The sequence below is a fragment of the Cyprinodon variegatus genome, unplaced genomic scaffold (genome assembly GCF_000732505.1).
Source record: "Cyprinodon variegatus isolate N-32 unplaced genomic scaffold, C_variegatus-1.0 Scaffold139, whole genome shotgun sequence".
In the NCBI taxonomy this organism is placed as follows: domain Eukaryota; kingdom Metazoa; phylum Chordata; class Actinopteri; order Cyprinodontiformes; family Cyprinodontidae; genus Cyprinodon; species Cyprinodon variegatus.
The window spans coordinates 335,782-356,305 of record NW_015150592.1 but is presented as its reverse complement, the minus strand read 5'-3'; the positions used below and the strand labels follow the sequence as shown (position 1 = coordinate 356,305).

The window sequence follows — 20,524 nt, the reverse complement described above, 5'->3', positions numbered from 1 at the left end:
GTGCAAGGAATGAATAAAAGTCAATTTATTACTTTTATATAAATATTACATTTTTATATATATTATACTTTTGCACTTTAAGTAGTTTTTGGAGCACATATTTGTTTACTTTTTCTTGAGTAAAGAGGTCAAGTTGATACTTCAACTTTTACCTGAGTGTTTTTAAACTGCAGAATCTATACTTCTACTTAAGTAAAAAATGTGTGTACTTTTGACACCAGTGATTATCATTGACTGGAATCAAAAGTCTAAATTGTTGATTTCTTTTTGAAGAAACATGTAAAGTTTGAAAGCCTGATCCAAACATTTGTTTATTCAATGAGTTTAATAAAATCGTATTATCCGTATTATCAAATAGTTTGAATTTTAAATAAAGAATTAAAGAATAGGCATAGGGATGTCATTAAATCATTAAAGCATTTAGATTGAAGATTTCCTTAAATGGCTGTTTGCTAAATGACTGTAACTGGATCAGATTGTTCTGTGTGAATGGCTGCAGATAGAGTATATGGCTGGCCTGACTGTATGCATGTTGAATGCGTGACCTGGCCAAGGACTGGAGATGGAAAATAGCCGTATTTTCTTAAATATATTCAAGTCCAGATAAGATTATAAATGTTTGTAAATTATTATGTTGGCAATTTAGGTACAGATTGTATCAAAGAATCCACAATACTCTGTGTACCAATTAGTCTCTCAAAAACTTTACATCTGTACACCTGAAGTATGGAAAGTGACACATATTCCCCCAAAGTTTGTGTTGAAAGAGAATTGCTTGGTCATTTTGTTTCTTCTGTAACCATTAGAAAAGGGACTCTACTCTATTTAATAGGTGTCCATCTGTCAAGGACTTTTAAATTGAGCTAAATAAATTTGCCTTATGAATATGTAAGCAATCCACCAGAGGGCATAAGACAAATAGGATTCCGCTAAGCAGGTATTTTAGGAAAGTACCAACATTCAGAGATAGAAGTCTGACCCAGAAATTATTTGTGACATTAAAGGGTTTAGAATGTGTTTTCGTTTCTTGATTCTGATGTCACTGATGTCCAGAGGTCAGATTGTTTAAAACTTCAAAAAATCAGTTGACACCACAGGTGTATACATGATTACCTGAATGATTTGATCTTTTTTGTTGCTTATTTTGCAAGAGGGAAATTGCAAATATTTTGGGATGCTCTCACGTGTTTGCATTGTAATTTTTGTTATAGATTGTTTAAAAATTTTAAGGTGGGCCCACATGTGATTAACTTTAACAGCTGAATTTTTCTACAGGTTTTAGGGAGGTATAATGCTACTGCAAAAGGATCGTTTTTTGAAGCGTTTTTATACATCTTAAGTAGAGGTACCAACACGTAGGGAAGGAAAAGTACATAATACACATGTTTTTGTGTTGAGTTCCATTTAGGCCGGCTGTCAGCCCTGTCTGGGCCTTGGAATAGATAATATTAGATGGAGCCCCATTAATGGCCTTCTTTAACCGGTTTGGAAAAAAATCTACAACTACCATTTTTAGAGGCATCTTGTCAGCAACTTTTTTTCTTTTCTTTCCACTCCTACTTGTACCATACTCCTCTATAGTCGTTTAGTACTTTTGTCTACACCATACAAACATCTGTGCTAATAAAACCATTTTAATAGAATTTGATCGTTCATTTCCTCCATACAAACAAACCCAGCCACATAAAAGATCCCACCCCTGTTTTCTTGTGCTCAAAGCAGAGTGAAGCCGGAGTTGACACTTGAATGAATGTTTTTGTTTTGTTTTTCTTTTTATACAGCTTTGACTCTGTCCTCATCAGGGCTGGGTGTGTGCTGGATAAATCAGCTGTCCTCTGATGTTTGGCAGCTGTATTAAAAGGCCAGCAGCCTTGTTTGTAAAAGGCCGTGCATGCTCAATCATATTTCCTCGTGGAGCAAAAACTTATTTCCCTCTTTATGACTTTCTCTCCGCAGCTCATTCCTTTTCATACTCCTAAGAACCCTTGGGGAGTCCGCAGCCGGTGAGGCCGAGACCGTTAATTCATTATTTTCTGTTTCTGAGCTCAGAAAGAGGAGAGGCTCTAGTTACCTTATGGATTGGGAGATTTATATATCATTTGGCTAGAAGGTGGAGAGCTTGTGTGGAGGGGCCGCTTGTTAACGGTGACCCTACCAAGTGGAAGGAAAAGGATAGTTTGCATTTCCTAAAGTGCTCACACATGCATTTAAGCACATGTGCAACAAGATACTTACTGTATGTGAGAGCTCCCACCTGGATACATGAGTGCTTAAACACTTCCAAGCACGCGGTCATGTCACACCTCTGAGATTACAGCTGCCTTGATGGACTGTTTTCACCATATTGTAATGAACTCTGTCATCCTGCTTTGAGTGTCTATGAAATCATTGTTCAAGCACTCTGTGTATATTGTCATTCAAAAATATGTGTAACCCTTGACCTTTTGCTCATTTCATCATGTTAGAACTACAAACTTTGTTTTTTTTTAAGACAGCATTTGGCTTCCCCTCACCAGCAATTGAAGAGCTGCTCGGGGTAAATGGATGCTCCTGGGAGCGATTCTGATGGAAGCTACAATTACCCTCTTTGTGTTTTGTCTATAGCATAAAGCCCCAGATAAAACACAATGAATTTTGTTGTTGAGGTCTGTTAATATTTTTGTAAGGCAATGATATGGTTGAGGTTCTTGAAAGGAGTGATCATGGGTGAACCTCTCAATTCTTCAAGTTGGGATTTGAACAATAACGTTGGCGAGGATCTTTTGAGATCAAACATCATATTCAGACTTTTCTGTAACCTAACAATGTATAAATGGATTTTATTAGACCGCCAATTCCCATTTACACGAAACTTACAGTAAATAAGCAATAGAGTTGTTTGGTGGAAGTATCTCCTAACCCATAGAGATATGTCTTTTGGTCTGAGAATGCCTTGAGATGGGTCCCAGGATAATACGAGCCATCTGACCTGAAATCTGGTATAGAATAAGTTACAAAATCAGACCAGTATTAACTGCATTTAGCAGTGCAGGTATTAGTCAGGCACTCCACAAAGTAAGTGTGACAAGAACACAACCATTGTTTAAAAAAAAAGGCCAAAGGAAGACGTATTTGTTATCTGCCATGGTTTTTTTTCACTGGGAATAGAGAAATTAGTCAGATGGTATAAATAGAAATACACAACACTATTTAGGTTTTTATGCGTACAAAACAAGAAAAATCCTTGCTTCCACTTCATCCTTTTTTACAGCTTTATGTTTGTCTGTGGCGCAAAATACCAGTGAAATATAATATAGGTGTGTTGTTCTATTTCCATAAAATTTAGGTGTTAAGTTTTTTTTTCAATGATGTTGCATGTAAGAAAAATCCAAATGTTGTGCTTTATAATTCCTCCTCCCATTCCCAACATTTCAACTGGCCCCTGTTACCGAAATTGTTTCCCCCATGAAGTTTGAGGTCATGCAGTCACACACCAGGAGATTTTGCCTCTTGGCCCGGGGCAAATTTCTACTTCTTCGTCTTCTACTCTCGGTTTTTGTTAGGAATCAGGTTTCTACTTTTTTAAAAACTGATGTCATGAACCCTGAACTCTCCACCAAATGTGAACCTTAGGACTGATGGAAAACTTTTCTCCCTGTTTCTAACTTCAGATCGGCCAGTTCTTTGGCGTCATTGACCCTGACCTTATGAGAGCTTTGGTCAACTCGTCACTGTTCACCGCAAAGAGCACCTATGACTACCAGTCTCTTTGTGAGCCCAAGAGAGAGAGCAAGGCGGCTGCAGGCCTGCGATCAATCTATGTAGTAAGTTACACAAGCCTGAGACCCAAAGTCCACACATCCATGTTCACACCTTTCAGTACTCATACATGTCGTTTTGTTCATTTAATTCCATAAAGAGATGATGGCAAGTGTTGCAATTTGAACCTATATCTGCCTGTTCACACACACATGCCATCACTCACCAGGGAGCCATATATCTAGATCTATAGATCTCTATAGCAGATGAGGGGATGTGTGCGGGAGTTCAGGAACATGGTGAAATTGTTTGAGTAGGAGTTGCTGTAACAGTAACAAGATTAGGTGGTCTAATGTGTTTGAGTAACACGTGGAGAATGGCAGAAACAAGTACTGCTTTACATCACAAAACGCACAAATCAGAGAGAAATGGAGCAGATTGTATCCAGGCACAATTTCTCTGGATGTTTTCAGGTTTTAGACAAACTGATACCCAGAAAATGGAAAAAAAGTGTTCAAATATTAAAATTAAAAATCTGCATTTATCAATGGACAGATGAAAACATTTAAATTCCTGTCCTGAACTCAAACGTGTACAAAACACTTGATTGATCAGGATGGGATGAAAGGCTCCGGTAACGACTGTTCAAAGACCCCGTCAGCTGGCCAGTGATGCCTCTAACACGGTCGGTTTAAGAAGTCCTTGATGACTCAACCCGCCATTAACTGGAGTGCAGGAATACAGCGGCAACTCTCTTAAACAAGACCCTCACATGCTAGACCTAATCAAAGCAGCATGTTGGCTCTTTCACTTGAACCATTGGCTACTTTGTTTTCTTGCCGGTGCTTTGTTTGGATATTTGTTCCTGCATCTGTTGAGGAGGACCGTGTTCTCATTTCCTCACTGAAGAGAAGAAAATAAAAATCTTTGGCGGGGTCTGTTGGTATTTGTGCCTTGTAAATCTGAGCACTGTGCAGCCACTGTGAAAATAAACAGGATGTGCCTAGTATGATTTGCTAATCTCTTCATTCATTGTCGGATTTTTTGCATTTATTTTTGTGTCTTTTCTAGCCCACAATAGCAGATATATTAAACTTGGGATGGTGGGCAACAGCTGCAGCCTGGTGAGTCATTTTTAGTTTATTTTTTCTGAAATGGATGCAATTACATTCTTCCCAGTTTTTTTTTTCTTAAAAATTTAAACATCTTATAGCCAACATTGTAAATCCTTCAGTCCAGTTTTTAATGAAAAGCAGGCAAGGATGTGTTCCTCCAAATGCTCGTACAGTATTGCATCTGTTTAATAGATAAATTGTTCCCAGGATGGTTAACATTCCACAAAATCTTCCGCTGATTTATGCTCAGTCCCACTGTCTTGATGTCATCACCAGCTTGTATTACAATATGTCCTGTAAAACTAAATTTGAAGGCCACAGACAGTGTGGCTATGTTCACCATCAGAGCTTACATTCAGATGTTTCCAATAAGAATACCATGCAGTCGAGCCTTTGAGTCACTCATGTTGCTAGTTTGTAGTTTTGATCTGATTTTTTATTTTTTTGCACGGATCATTTTGAATGTGTATGAACAAGAATTGAATAAATGTTTATTTAATTTATGTATTTTAAAAACTGTGTAAAACATATAATTGTTTTAACAGCAAAGCAAAAGAGTTAAATTTTTCTGTCCTGATTTAAAGGAACCAACAGATTCTACCTTTTTCAGGTTTTTAGGGAGTTTTTCCTCTGGGAGCCCAGGACAATAAAAACTAGATCTTGCCCTGGTACTGGGAACACAGAGCAAAACAATGTGTGATGACCTAAATGGTCTACATGGTTCTTATCTGACCAGCAACTAAAATGTTTTAAGACCAAAGACGAAGAAGATTTTTTGCAACAACAGGTAGTGCAGTAATTTGACAGCTAGTAATAGATGTTCTTTTCCTGTTGGGCTTGGAGTCCCCACACCAGCAAATGAGATGAGTTACCACTGCAGTTGTTTTTTGTTTCTGTAGATGTTCCTCCTTTGTCTCCTCTGCCAAGGAGGTTATGTTTTCAGGATTGACACCATTTCTATAATCTAACCATTTATTTCTTCCTTGTCTTGACAGGTATTTAATTATTCATACTTTTTGAAGCTGCTTTAGATGTATATTAGCGCCTTAAATTTGGACTGTTTATTTTGTTTGTTCATGCTCTGTAGCATTTCATCTTGGATCTTGTTTATAACCTAGTTTAAGCCTTTGGAACGAAAAACACTGACTTCTCTTTTACCTAGACTGTGGGCATGCAGTAAGAGAAATATGTTTGTTATAAGAATGGATATATGGAAGAGATTATGTATTGTTTATCTGAAATAAGGGGAGGGGCTAAATATTAAAATGTGATCCAAGAACAGAGCCTTGTGGAACCCCTATGTAATGTTTGTTGACCATATCTATTTTTCCATGTAGATCTTATTTTAAATGTTTTACATCTTATACAAGTTCCTTACTTTTTCGTTTAAGATTTTTCTCTTCAACTCTTTCTTTAAAGGCATTTGGTAATTTAAAGTTGTTTTTGTTTATTTGAAGGACGCTAAGGATGGTTATGCTTTAATTTCTACCTATGGTTTCATAATGAGGGCAAAGATTCTTGATTGCACCAAGAGAGGAAACTCGACCCTTTTCTAATATGTACTTTGGAGATGCTTTCGTTTTCCAGCAGAAGAAACTAAATGCTTGGTTGTTGTTTGTTGTCGGCCATAATGATCACAATGAACATAAATAAATGACTGAAATATATCCCTCTGTTTGTTGGTGACCGTTCTCAGTCAGGATCACCCTGTTTGTAATTAATCTATAAACCAGAGTTTTTTTTTTTTATTAGTCACCCAAATAAGTCAAGTTGTTGATATCCTGCATAATTGAGATTCACATCTAATTGGTTCAGATTGGTTCATTGTTTAATTTTTTGTCTTTGAATGTTTTTTGGATTTAGGTCAATTGTGCAACAGCTGCTGGTCAGCATCACACTCCCAAATGTTCTGGATGCAGGTGAGCAGCCTCTAATTTTAACCAAAGTAACATGTACTTATGATGCTGTAAACGTTGTTCACAGTGCTGATGAACATTGTCAATCATCCAGGTCATACGCATTTCAAAAAAGTGGAATTCCCATCCAGGAAGCTTTTTCAATTCAAAATGTCAGAAATACCGTTGAGTTCAAGGCTTTATACAGTAGCCCAACAAGGCCTTGTTATTATTTAGAAAATATGCAAATTGAAACGGAAAAACATGTCCACCCCTTTGGAATGGGGGTCGTTTGACTTCCGTTGTTAGCCTGCAATGCCCCATACTTGTCTATGCCTCTGAATGGGGTGTCATTAAAGGGAATTGCTGGCCTGGCTGAGTAGGTGAGGTCTTTTGTTCCCCTGTAAAGGGGTTGGGGTTGCGATGATATCGGGAAGGGATCAACTCAATTACTGCATTGTAGGTTTTTGAAAGCTGAAATGTGAGTCCAACCCCTCTAAGGTTGTTTTTTCTTTCTTAACATAGATGGCTTCCTTCATGCCCCTCTCAAATCACCTATTTTCTTTGTCCAAAATGTGAACATTTTGGTCCTCAAAAGGATGACCTTTGTCCATAAGGTATAGATGTACCACAGTCTCTTCCCGAGGAGGTTGCTCTTCTGTGTTGGGCCATGCGTCTGTGGAGAGATTGTTTGGTTTCTCCAATATAAAGATCAGAGCATTTCTCACTGCATTGAACTGCATAAACCAGTCCGCTCATATTTGGTCTGGGGGGGTTGTCCTTAGGATGCACTAGTCTCTGTTTAAGGGACTAGGCTGATTTGAAATGTGCTGGGATTTTGTGTTTGGAGTTTTTCAGATACTCCAGCAACATATGGGATGGTGATGTTTTTTGCATTTAATGCTCTCACTGTTATCTTCTGCTGCGTTTCTTTTGGATTCTGTTGCTGATTTGACAAACGCCCAGTTTGGGTATCCACAGGTTTTAAGAGCATCTTTGATGTGTTTCTGTTCTTTATGCTCGGCCCGGTGTTATAAGGTTCTGATGGCAGAAAGTTTGTGTTCCAGTGGGTGGTGTGAGTCAAAAAGAAGATATTGGTCTGTGTCAGTGGATTTCCTATACACTTCAATGTTGAGGTTTTCATCTCCTTCCATGCTCACCAAACAGTCCAGAAAAGGTAGTTTGTTGATATTGGCATCCTCTCTGGTGAACTTGATGTTGTGGTCAACTGACTTGCTGTGTCTTGTGAAAGCTTCAGCTTCTTTTACCTGGATTTTGATGAATGTGTCATCCACATATTTAAACCAATGGCTTGGTGGTGTTCGTCTGAATGTGTCCAAAGTACTCTTTTCCATTTCTTCCATTTAAAGATCGGCTACAATTGCTGACACTGGAGATCCAATGGCACAACCATGCCTCTGTCTGTAAAAATGATCCCTGAACTTGAAATAGGTTGTGGAAAGACAAAGGCCCAGTAGGGTGCAGATCTGGTCCGGAGTGAAATTAGTCCTGTTGTTTAGGTCACTGTCTTGTTGAAGACGTTTCCTGACCGTTTCCACTGCTTTTGATATAGGTATGTGTGAAAAGAGAAGTAACATCAAAATATACCAGGGTTTCTCCTGGCACTATCTTTAAATGTTTGACTTTGTTTGCAAAGTCTTTGGAGTTGTCCATGTGATGTGGTACTGTGATACTTAGTCACATTATTACTTAAACTTTCTGGTTTATTGAAAAAGCTGGAAGCTCTCAGTCAGACTGTGGCACAAGTTTCTTAAAATAGTCAAACCACCATCTTGTGGAAAAAAGTACTAATAGGCTTGAAGACTTTTTTATATATATATTTGGCAAAAGTAAAACTGTGTAGAAACAATTGAGCCTTTTTCTTGTGAGAAATTCAGATGTTGCACATGTGAACCAGACACATTGGCTGCTGAATTTCTGTGTATCTCCTGTGGATACAAATGAAGTATTGGAAACAAAAGATCACAGGCGGCTTCAAAACAAAACCCCAAAAAGAGGCTTTCTGTTTTGTGATGGAGATCCTCTCTTATTGGATTCATTCTTCTCTTACTATATGCATGTTTTGGATTAAATAAATGTTTGAAATGTCTGAATTTGAGGTTGCTGTTGCCACTTAAAATAAATGTCTTGACAAGATTTTATAGGAAGATAATGTCAGTTTTTGAATAAGTGCATACTTTTTTATGGTAAATATTCTGTTTAGTTTTGTAAACATTTTGTATTAAAAATTTGGCCTACTTCTACTACCTAGAAATTAAAATCTCTAAAGTAATGATTCTAAATGTTAAAGAATGTCTACAATTACACAGATTTATGTGAAGGCTTTTTGCAAATCTTTCTATCAGGTGTCCCATAAATTTGTCTGCATCTGGAAATTTATATTATTGCTGCTGTATTTGTGTCCTAATTTTTCCTCCATTAGGCAGAATCATCCAGAGGTTTCTGGCTTCTTAAAATGGGAGTTGGGATTAAAATTATCTGGACAAATTTGTTTACTTGGTGGTTGTATTTAAGCATATGGCTGATGAAGTGTGACCTGAATATACTTTCATATCGCCCTACAGCTGAAATGGATGACACAGAGTCTGATGCAATGACTAAGGAGGTGTGCATTACAGAGCAAACTCAGTACTTCTATGAAAACAAGGATTCATCTTTTGAAGGGTCATTTGAGTGTGCAAACTCCACCAGGTAAAGTTTCCCTTAAGGTCATCCTAACTTGTCTTCTCTTGTGTATTCCCTCTCAGTGAAAATTTAAAAAATAAAATTCTTGTGGTTGAATTAGCTTTTCCCCAAATATTAGTATGTTGCCTTGTGAAAGTAAGACTTCTTTATTTTTTGTCTAAAGTAAACCTGTAGAGAGTACGTGTAGCTTTACTCTGATTACCCTAAAGTAGCTAGTTCCTTTCAGCAGTCAACCAGTTTTAATCTCAGTAAAAATGCATCTGTTCTGAGGAAGTTCTTGTTAAAGACAACAAGCAATGAGACAAACAGCACCCTGAGTTGTTTTTTTTTTTAGTTTAAATAAGGTTATCTTATAACATCACGATCCTGAAAGCACTGTTCACTGTTCATCATCCAAAAATGGAAAGAGTATGTCGTATTTGCAAACCTATCAAGACTTACAGTACTAATTTACATTTACTGACAGGTGGATTAAGAGCATTAAAAAGTAGATAAAAGTAGCCATTCTTTGAAATAATTAATATGGCTATGGTTAGTCTAGAGGAGCTGCAGAGATTGAATGCTTAGATGGGAAACACTTTTGAAACTTTTTGAAATCCCTTACAACTGATTGTAAGGGCTTTCACAAGGCTGGCAAGAGTAGCAAGGTTAAATATTTTATTCAAAGAAAGTGAAAGCAATTTATTGCTAGATATGAATAAGGTTTTAGACACAGCACATGAGTAGAATGAGCCATCAAAACTTAACTTTGGTGGTCAATGCAAAATGTCGAGCATGATGGAAATATCTGTTGTCATACGTTACTGGAAGATTCATTGCTATCAGGTAAACTGGACAATGACCTCAAACATTGAGCCAAAGGTAAGCTTTAAAGAAACAAAACTTAGGGTAAAACGTCATCCCATTTAGGTCTATATTTCAACTTCCTCATTTTCTTGTGTGATCTGAAGTCAACAAACCTTTCTTGTGTTTTTCCTGTCCTCTTTTTTTCTAGGCAATACCTTGCTGAAAAGGTGCCCAACACAAACCTGGTCTTTATCATAAGTGACAGACAACAAGGTGACAGCCAGTCATTTTGCACGCCCAAGTTAGTACAGGAAGAACAGGCATGTATCCTTTTACAAAAACTTTATTTCCATAAGACTGTGTGTGTTTGAGATCTTTGATAGATGAATTAAAGTCAGATTTTGTAAAGACATCATGTTGAGTCGCTGTTATAGATATACAGATTCAGTAACCATAATAAAGAACAATAATATCCACCATAAGTGACTATAACAAATTGGTACAGACTTCCTGTTTTTCTGCTTTGTGTCTCTGTGTCTGTATCACACATGGCTGTGTGAGATCAGTCTGCAGAGTAGCTGACAAACAAATCTAAGATGTTCTTTCAAACACACAAGCCTGCAGTCAATTATAGGAGGAGTTTCTTGGAAAACCAATAGAGTTGAAAAAGACTGCCACGTCATGGAGGTATTGAGCAATCTGCTTGAGATCCATATTTTAAATATTTAATGTTGTCTTTTACGTTATTGAGCTTTAGTGATCTTCTGTAATCAGAGCTTTCCATACGAAGATATTTGGTTATGGTTTCCTATTTGACTGTCCTAGCTGATGGGCCGGATGCCTGCGAAATGGCTCTCAGACCTCGCCACAGGAAAGGCCCTATGAATTGTTTTGATCAAACCGAGCACGTAAGTTGCTTTTATTATACATTAATTATCTTTTTATTTGGGTAATTTAGGTTTTTTTTTTTACTTCTATGGTATTGCTTTGTCTACATTTCCCCCACAAATAATTGCCAAGAAAAAAAAAAAAACTCTTAAAAAATGATTTTAAAAAATGGCATAAGGTGATTTGTTTTTTGTTTTTCATATTTTTATAGGTGTGCGTCCTTACTTTAATGGCACACATTTTAGAACAGTTTAAACAGCGGTAGTCTGTAAATGGTGGGTTTATAGCTGTCTGATGCTGCAGGAAATGGGACAGATGAGAGCAGTTAAGGTGAATCAAGGTCCATAGTAAGTTGTAAGCTGTTGAAAGATGCTAGAACTTGCCACATAGTTAAGTGACTGAGCAGATTCTGGTGATGACTCCCATTGGGTATTTATGCATTTCCCCAGTTTCAAATTGCATTATGTATTATTATCCATATTTCCAAAAAAATTCCAGAATTTTGAATCCCCTGATGAGAAAATGGTCACAAAATATTTTTGGATTTTCTGACTTTATCATCATCATCTACAGTAAATGCACTTATCCATCGATCCCATAGCTAGATAGATACAAACTGAACATCTTATCCATTGAGCACTTATTTCAGCCATAGTTAGATGCATAGCGTGTGAATCCATCCAAACATCCATCATGTATGTTTGAGCAGCCATTCTGGAATATATAAATGTTAATGTAACTCAAATTAAAACATTGTTGAAGTTTAATTGACTCAAAACACTGCATATATTTATCACTCATATAGTATTTTCAAGCCATGCTTTTCTGTAAGAATTTGTTGATTTCCTGCTCCCAACTAATGAAAACAATAGATATTAAAATATTACATCAAACAAATCAAAAACATTTTGAAACAGAGTTGTGGCCTTAATAATAGGCATGTTTACCTGCTTAAGGGTTGTTAATTATGAAAAAGTACTTTTATTCTGATTAACAGGCCTCATCAGGGTACTGTATATGAGTATGTAATTCTTTCCTAAGAATTCTTTAGAATGGCTGATATATGCTGATATATGCACTGCTTAAAATAAAGGGAACATGTAAACATTTAAGTCTCTTGGAAAAAAGGGAAATTCACTTATTTGTTTTTATTATGGAAATAACAGCAGATCATTGAAGGATAATAACCCTGGCACTTTTCTGTTGCTAAAATCCTCACCTGTTGCATGTCACACTTTTTTATTTTTGTTTACCTGAAGCGAAGTGGGTGAAGGTTTCCCATGCAGAGATAAATAGTCGGATGTTCTAAAAACAAATGAATAATGAAGCAATACAAGCATTTTTGTGAGCTGACCATAATCTGTTTGTGAAACCTCAAAGCTCAAGTGGTATTTATTTGGATTTAAGTCTCTCTTTTTTTCTTTTTTTTTTTAGTCTGTCAATTTTTTGTCTCACTAATGACCTCTTAAGCCTGCTCCGTCTCTTTCAGTCACACAAGTGAAAACACTTACCCACTCACTAACTCTTATTGCCTCTTAATTGAATGCATCTGACTTTTTTTGTATACTTTCACTAAAGCAAAGTGTTCTGCTTACGTTTGATTTCTAACTGTGTTGACCTTTTGCTGCATGACTCTCTTTCTCTGTTTTCTCTCTGTCTTGCCTTGTGATTGTCTGTTGATGGTTAGGATGAGGCCATGTGCCGAAGGAGCGCTGGCTCCCCATTGGCTTCCTCTCTGCTCATGTTACTGCTGCCACTGTTCATGTGCTGTCTCGGGTCAGTCGCATAAAGCAAGTTCTCTGTCTCCTTATGTTCCTTAACTGAACCTAATAGTCTTTTTATTCTATCTCTTGTAGTCTTGTTTTTGTCCTTGTTTGTTTTTCCTCACTTTATATCTTGTAGATTTTTTTTGAAATATCTGTTTTGCTCGCTTTTTCCATTGTTTTCCCACAGTTTTCCTCATCGCCTGTCACTCGCTTAAATTTTACTACTGCCTCACTTCACCTCCCTGTCTCTGTCTGTCTCTCCTCAACGTATTCTCCATCTCACCTGACTTTGAACTGTGAGCCATGCTCTTTGTAGCTTTCCTCATCTATCATTTTCCGTCTCTCGGTACAGAGTCTCCTATGGCTCTTGTGGCTCCTAATGTATCCAGGCACTTAAAAAAAACAGATCACTCTCTTCTCATTTGCAGATTTTCATGTGTCTCTTTTAAGGTTTCTCAACTGTCGATACATTTGCCAAAAAAAAAATCAGAACTTTCCTTAATTTGCTTCCCAAATGTACACATCAAGCTTTTTTCATTGTCTTGCAAAAGTATTTAAATATAGTATTTACAAAAGTATTTGATCGGGCTGCATGGTTTATATCTTTATTCTAAAAAGCTACCAAATGTTTTTTAAAAACCAATGATAAAAATGTCAGAACCCACTGGAGGAGAGGACATGTCTGCATGCATCTAGACTTCAGAAGGAGGAATTTGAACAGGTTTTTTAATGCTCAGTACATTTTGTCTCAGGTAGGTGCAACTAAATGACAGTATTTATTTTATATGTTTTTATTTAAGTTAATTTAAACTGTTTGTCATTGCTCTCAGTTGTGAATTGTTACCTTAGTCACTGCTCCAATGGCCCTCTTTTTCTCTATCAATAACAAATCTACTAAATCTGAATGCTCTGCAGCTTTTTTCTGTTGCGACTTGTGGACTGATTTCTTGAAGAAATTTCCCACTTGCCATCAATTTAAAATATGCTGTGTTAAATCCAGTGTCTTGAATTGAAAAAATGTATTAATGAAAAACAAGAAATGTTTATCCATATTCATTTTATTACGTATCTTAAATAAATGAGGCATGTCTTTACTTTTTGCCTCCAATTTCTTTTAAACCGTTGTAGGTGTAACATATGAGGACCACATAGTTAAACGTCTTTAGAAAAGTCTTAACAAATATGTCTAATCATCTCTAAAATTGCCTGAAAACCTTTTTGTAAATCACAGGCTTGCATATGATGTCAGAGAAAGTATGTTAGATTATCATTGCTGCTTCCTGAAGTTAGTTACACAAGATTGCAGTATCAATTAGCTGCTACAGGGTGCGCTGTTGTTACTAAAACCTCTTCATTTGTTTGAAAAAAACTGGAAATTGGTGAACTCATGACTGCTCAAAAAAATCAATAAAGTTAAGGGTTTTGAAAATAATTTTTAAGATTAGACAAATTTATGTGTAAATAATGTATAAGATTAATCTGCAAATTCATTAAAGCAAATTATTTAAGTCGGAGCAATGTAGGAAGAGTGAGCAAATCCAATTTTAAGGGTATCGTAGCTAATGCATCTACGTAGAAAACTTTATGAATGATTAGCCACAAAAAAATCCAATAAAGCTGACAGTGGCAACTTTTATATATACAATAAAAAACATTTTGTTACAAGACACCATTATATTTTTTGTATAACTAACTTATATCTGTTTTAGAGGTCATTTTTGAATTTTTTTGTCAATAATTTGTTTTTGGTAAAGAGGAGAATTAAATTACATATTTATAGTCTTGTAAATTGACTAAAAAAAGAAAATGCATAAGCATGGCTTGCTATTGAACTGACCTGCAGTTAAATTGTCTTTAGGCTGCAATCGCATCTTAAACTTTTTTTTAACAGCTGTAAAACTTAAGCCTGGTTAACAATGATAACCTGAATACCATTGAAATGTATGTATTTGCTTCCAATGGCTTGATGAGTTGTCTATCCATTTTAAAGGTCAATTGAATATTTAGTTTAGTATTACTAAAAGTGCAAAGTTTGTTACCTGATAGAAAAAATTGAGCTTAAGTTCACCCACTTCAAGTTCTAAAAATTGGTCTTTAATTACTTTTTTTTTTTTCCCAGGAGGAGGGCCTTGACTGTGGTGGGGCATCCAGCCTGAATCCATCGATTTGGCTGATGGCGATCATTCAGGTGGTTTTGCTCTGGGTCGCGACCGACTCCAGGCACCATGCCATTCCATCATGACCTCAAAGAAAAGATCCAGCCCAATATGTTTGCTCTCTCCAGATGGACACGGCTACCAGCATCCAGAGCTGCCACCCAAAGGACACGACGAAAGGCGCTCCAAACAAAAGACAGTCTGAATTTATTTATTATTCATGGTTTTCTCAAAGCGTCATCATTTTGGGGGGTTGAAATAAAGCATTGTTTGTTGATAAAGGTTAAAATAATTTCACACCTGACTGTCTTTTTTTCTTAAGCTGAAAAAAAAAAACACAAATTGATTTTGATAACCAACTTTTTAACTCCATCTTTTTTCGTTGTCCCCCTGAAAGATGTCGGACTGCTTTAAAGTGTCAAACATGGCCTACATTGCGAGTGGACAGCTTGTTTATTGCGTATACTGAGCAGTTTTTTCACCACTGCTAAGAAAAAAAAAAGCTACCTACCCTTTGCAATAGTAAAATTTCTTTAGAAATTATTTTAAAGTGCTTGTTTAGTTATTCTTTCTTCAGTTTCAGTTGGATTTTTTGCAATAAAAGCAAAGTTTTAAGAGAACACTACATTCTTATAGCATCCATCACAAAAGTCTTTAGTTTTTACTGACATATTCTGCTCGCAGATTGGAAACCATGTCCTTTGCAATATTTGTTTACAAAACCCAACTCTTCTACTGCCACACAGCACTTCGTTATGGGTGTGAGTTTTTCGATTTAAAGCTGTTTTTTGGTCTTTGCTCAGGAGTTGCTTGAATTTTCCACCTTGATTTTTTTTTTCTTTTGACTTAAGAATTGCTCCAGGGTAAACGTGTTGCCATAATGCACATTCACCAATCTGGACAATTAGTATTGGGTCCTCTGCGGCTCAGTTGGCAAAATTTCTAGTGCCATCTAGACTGTGTGACTCTAATCCTCTGTAGACTGTAGCTGCTAAATGGAGTGTACTGTTGAATATAATAACTTGTTTATTGGTTGAGTGAAGTGTCTGTTCAGGGTTTGTTTAACAATAGCATTTATATTTTTCACCGTCACTTCTTAAATGAAATTAATATCTGCACTGAAATTTAAAATACAGCCCAGTTTTACAAACCCTAGGCCCTTTTGTCTTCCTTAATTGAAGACATAAAATGTTGATTGTTTTTAATATTTACATGCGCATGAATGACAAGACAGAACAAGGTATTTACTTTCACTATAACTACCAGTTATAGCAATTGGTCAATTTAATAAATAAGATTTGTGTTGTACACTTTTCTTTTTCACTTTTTTTATAGTCAAGGTACATATATTCCACATTCTTAACTATTCTATTGACTCTTAATTCTTTAAGAGGGAGCTGATGTTATTTGGTAAATCATTGTTGTTTTTTTGCCTTGTATTTGCATTATTTACGCACCCTGCAAAGGTATTCATAAGCTTTGAACTTTTTTTTTTTTTGTCACATTACAGATACATGCTTCCACGTTTTGGGAAGATCTCATGTGATTTCCCAGCACAAAGTAACACATGATGAAAAAATGTGGCATGCATGTTTATTTAGCACCTTAAAGTCTATACTTTATAGAACCGTGTTTTGCTGCAGCCATGTTGTGAGAAATTATTTCACGCTTACACTGCTCGTCCTTTACTTTTTCCTTTTGCCTCCATCATTCTTCGCATTAATTCTAATCCGTTTTTCTTATATTTACTGGAAAAGAAGCTTTTTCACATCGTTATGCCACCACCACCATGTTTCATAGAAAGGTTGATGTCGTATTGAGATTTAAAGTGCTTTCTGTACAAAGATAGACTATATGTACTAATAGTGTTGCACTGGATTTAATTTACGGGTATCGGAGTAGTGTTCTAAACAAAGAACACTACTCCATTTTTTGGAATCTTTTTCCTCCCTCTTCAGTTACACGCTACATTATATTAGTATATCGCATACCTCCCTAATGTAATGCATAGATGTATGTGATTTTATTAGAAATTGTAAAAAAAATAAAAAATCAAGGACTATGAATACTTTTTCAAGTTGCTATATGCAATATATATTTAAAGAAAACATGTATATGGATTTAGGTTTCACTGTAAACAAAAGTGGGATTTGTTTTATTTATTTAAGCTTTTGTTATCTCATGAATCCACTTACTCGTCAAAGCACTGTTTCAAAAACAAAGTAAATCTATCAGTTTCTTGGACAAGAACAAAATAAACATCAATGTTTGCAAGCCACACAGTGAATCAAGCTCCCCGAAAGTCTGAACATGTTGGAAATTACTTTAATTTATGTCTTTGTTGAGAACTTGGGTCACATTTTATAGCCAAGCCCATCTTATTACGATTGGTTACAAATGCAAGAAAGTTATTTTTCATGTTCTTTGTGAGTATGTCATCAGTTCAATTAAATGGCAGTTAAATATAAGATGATTATCCACCTTTGTGTAATTCTCTTTAGTGCCTGATGCCTATAAATTAACCAAGCCAGTGTGTTTGTTTGGAAATGCTGCCTTCTGTGATTACTCACATCAGATATTTCATTGGGAAACGTTTGCTTACAAATCAGGAAATCCACAATGAAAAAAAAAAAAGGATGCCACTTGAAACCAATCCTGGGTGTTTGTGGGATCTGATCCTGACACTGTAACCATTTTAGGGATATCTTAAAAAAATGTTTAGATGATTTTCATTGCTTCATAATTAACTCCAACCACCTCCTGGTTTCATTTCTGTGGCTGAAAACATTTTTCAGCTGCATTTAATGTCAACAGAAGATTAGTGGGTTTTTTGGTATAATGACGAAAACTAACATAATCACCAATTTCCAAGCTGTTTGAGGTGCACTGTTTATGCTTATGGTATTCTCTGTATCTTTAGACTAACAAGAACAGCGAGTCTCTACACTCCTCTTTAGTGACTATCAAGAAGTGCCAAACTGTTAAACTTGTATGGAGAATCCCATTATATAATGTATGAAATGTTACCAAGCACGACTCAAGTTTCTGCAATTATACTCCTGTGCTGCATGGAGATGGCTGATAAGATATTCATTGTGCTTCTGCTTTTTCATATGTGTAACCTTGGAACGCATATCATTGTTGTTGAGCATTTGTCCACTGTGTAACAACATATAATCAGCGAATACTGCCGTCGTCTTGGGAGACAGCATTTGGCTTTACTGCAGACAGAAAACTTGATGAGCAAGAAGTTGACATGCATTGTTAAATTTACCTGGCTCACATCTTCCATGTTTTTTAGATCATACCAGTGATTTAGCCCATATTCTACAAATTGATCATTTTCTGCAGTATTGTTCAATTACTTTTCAGCTGTGTTTGCAGATGGAATTAAGATGCAGGCATCATAAGGATCCTATTTTAATTTCTTAAAGTTGATAGTTTTATCTGATGGGCCCCAAATTGTTTTTTGTCTGTTGAGACTTTGACTAATATGGCCAGATAAAGGCTTTTCTTTTTTTATGGTAACATATTAGCATACACTTTCTAACACTCCACATTAGCTATCATGTTCAACAATGCCAACATCAAAAAATTGATAAGAAAAATTCCTTTTAAGCTTTCTGTTAATCCACTTGAACATCATGCACAAGCAGTTTTTAGCCTTCAGGGAATAACAGTTTTGCTTTGAGTTTAAAATCTGTCTGTGAGCTATTTTCATTGTTCCAAATAGAGGCATCACATAAAAACAAACTAAACTCGTTGTGAGATACTGCACATTTGACTGCAAAGTTTAAACATGAAGAAAAATATATTGTTTTATATTTTGTTTTATGTTACACAATGCTTAAAGCTTAAGCATTTATTCTAATATTAGACTGTATTATTGCATCTTAACACTCTGTTGCACAGAGTTGAATATCTTGCATCTGCTGTAAGAGCCTGATCCAACCTAAACAAAAATAGTCCTGTGTTAATTTTTTAGATCTGCATCAATCTACCAAATTTAATGGTAAATTATTTTGCTTACAGCAATATCAGTGACAGTGACAGATCTGGTTACCGATGTTGAAATTCCTTCTTTTGAAAACAAATATAGTTGTAATAAAGTAACATTGACTCATAAAAACACAATTTTCACTTTTCCTAAATAACTCTGTTTTAGTTATCATTTTAAAATCAATGTATGCAGCTGTCTTATATAGACTGTTTCCTTTCTACCAAAGATGTTCTAGTTCCAGTAGGAGTGTGTGCTCAGTCCTGCCTTAATGCTATTGGAAAATAGCCTGCTTGAGTAATACAGATAATGAAAAAGTGTGCTGATCATCGGTGAACTTTACTTATCCTGTTGACCATTACATTAATTACAGCACTTCACAATGAAGGAAGCTTTCTGGAGACTGCAGCATAGATTAATCAGTGAAACACAACAAACTACAGATGTCTTGAACAGGATTCCTGTTAGGGTCCCAAATCTCTGTCGGGGTATTTGTAGATAGTGAGGCTTAAACTTGATGACATGGCAATAAATATACCCAACACTTAAAGGTATAGTGGAGGATTTTGAAGAATTTTTGAAAAGGCCCGCCCTCTCCGCTTTCAAAAAGAAATGCACATGCACAACTCTGTGACCGCTTCCGAGGGAACGCCTATTAGACTCGTGCGAGAGCTTGCACAAGCCCATTTCTCCTTGTGCACGCTGTGTTTAAGTTTCTGTTTGCATCACTCATACAAGCTTACTTTCCAAAAGGTGATTTGCAAATTTTCCACTATATCAGACTCACCACCGGTAAGTGAAAATGGGGACGAGCACGTAGGACGGCCTTACATAAACATATCACCAGAATAATTGGCAGTTAGGTGGACCTTTTATTTAGATGATCCACCAGGGAAAAGAACATCCTCCACTACACCTTTAAGTAAAGGGAAGCACCACACATTAGCCTACATAAACTAGATTAGTTTTGTGATCGTTTCCAAATTATATTGACATGGGTATGCTTCGTAACATCTAACTCTACAGACTTCAATTAACTGTTCCTGCATGCTGGGTAATCTGTTGAAACACCAGGTTAAAGGTAGCATGTTTTCTCTCTTGATGACTTTTTGATAATGCAGCCTTTAACATGTTAGTGCTGATGCAGTTAACCATGTCCTGACAATTATGAAGGATTTTTTATTCTGCTTTGTAAACTTTGACCTTTTCTCTGAACCACATAAAATGTGTATGCTTTTTCCTGCATTCTATGTTCTCTCTGGAGAACATTTTCATGCAAACAATTACTGCTAGGAATTTAGATTTAAAAAATCCAAACAAATGGCCTGAAAACTTAAATAGTGGTCAGGCCATGCACAAAAACTACTTGGAGGGATTGAGCGCTCAAAACTGCAAGTACAGTTTATTACTGTTTAACACCTCAACTCCTAATCAGATTAGGATTTACATTTAGCTTCAGATGCCTTTTGGAAATGTT

General features: G+C 36.1%; 1 protein-coding gene across 2 annotated transcripts in view; it reads left to right on the top strand.

Annotated features, from left to right (window-relative positions):
• LOC107085985 (voltage-dependent calcium channel subunit alpha-2/delta-1-like) overlaps positions 1-19,742 on the top strand; it is a 113,393-nt gene extending 93,651 nt beyond the window's left edge. For both annotated transcript variants that reach the window (XM_015376693.1, XM_015376691.1), the window contains 7 exons: positions 3,651-3,803; positions 4,810-4,862; positions 6,717-6,772; positions 9,334-9,460; positions 10,449-10,564; positions 11,066-11,148; positions 15,014-19,742. In XM_015376693.1, coding sequence (XP_015232179.1) covers positions 3,651-3,803; positions 4,810-4,862; positions 6,717-6,772; positions 9,334-9,460; positions 10,449-10,564; positions 11,066-11,148; positions 15,014-15,136 — 711 coding nt within the window. In that variant the 3' untranslated portion in view covers positions 15,137-19,742. The remainder of the gene's footprint in view (positions 1-3,650; positions 3,804-4,809; positions 4,863-6,716; positions 6,773-9,333; positions 9,461-10,448; positions 10,565-11,065; positions 11,149-15,013) is intronic.
• The last annotated feature ends 782 nt before the right edge of the window (positions 19,743-20,524 follow it).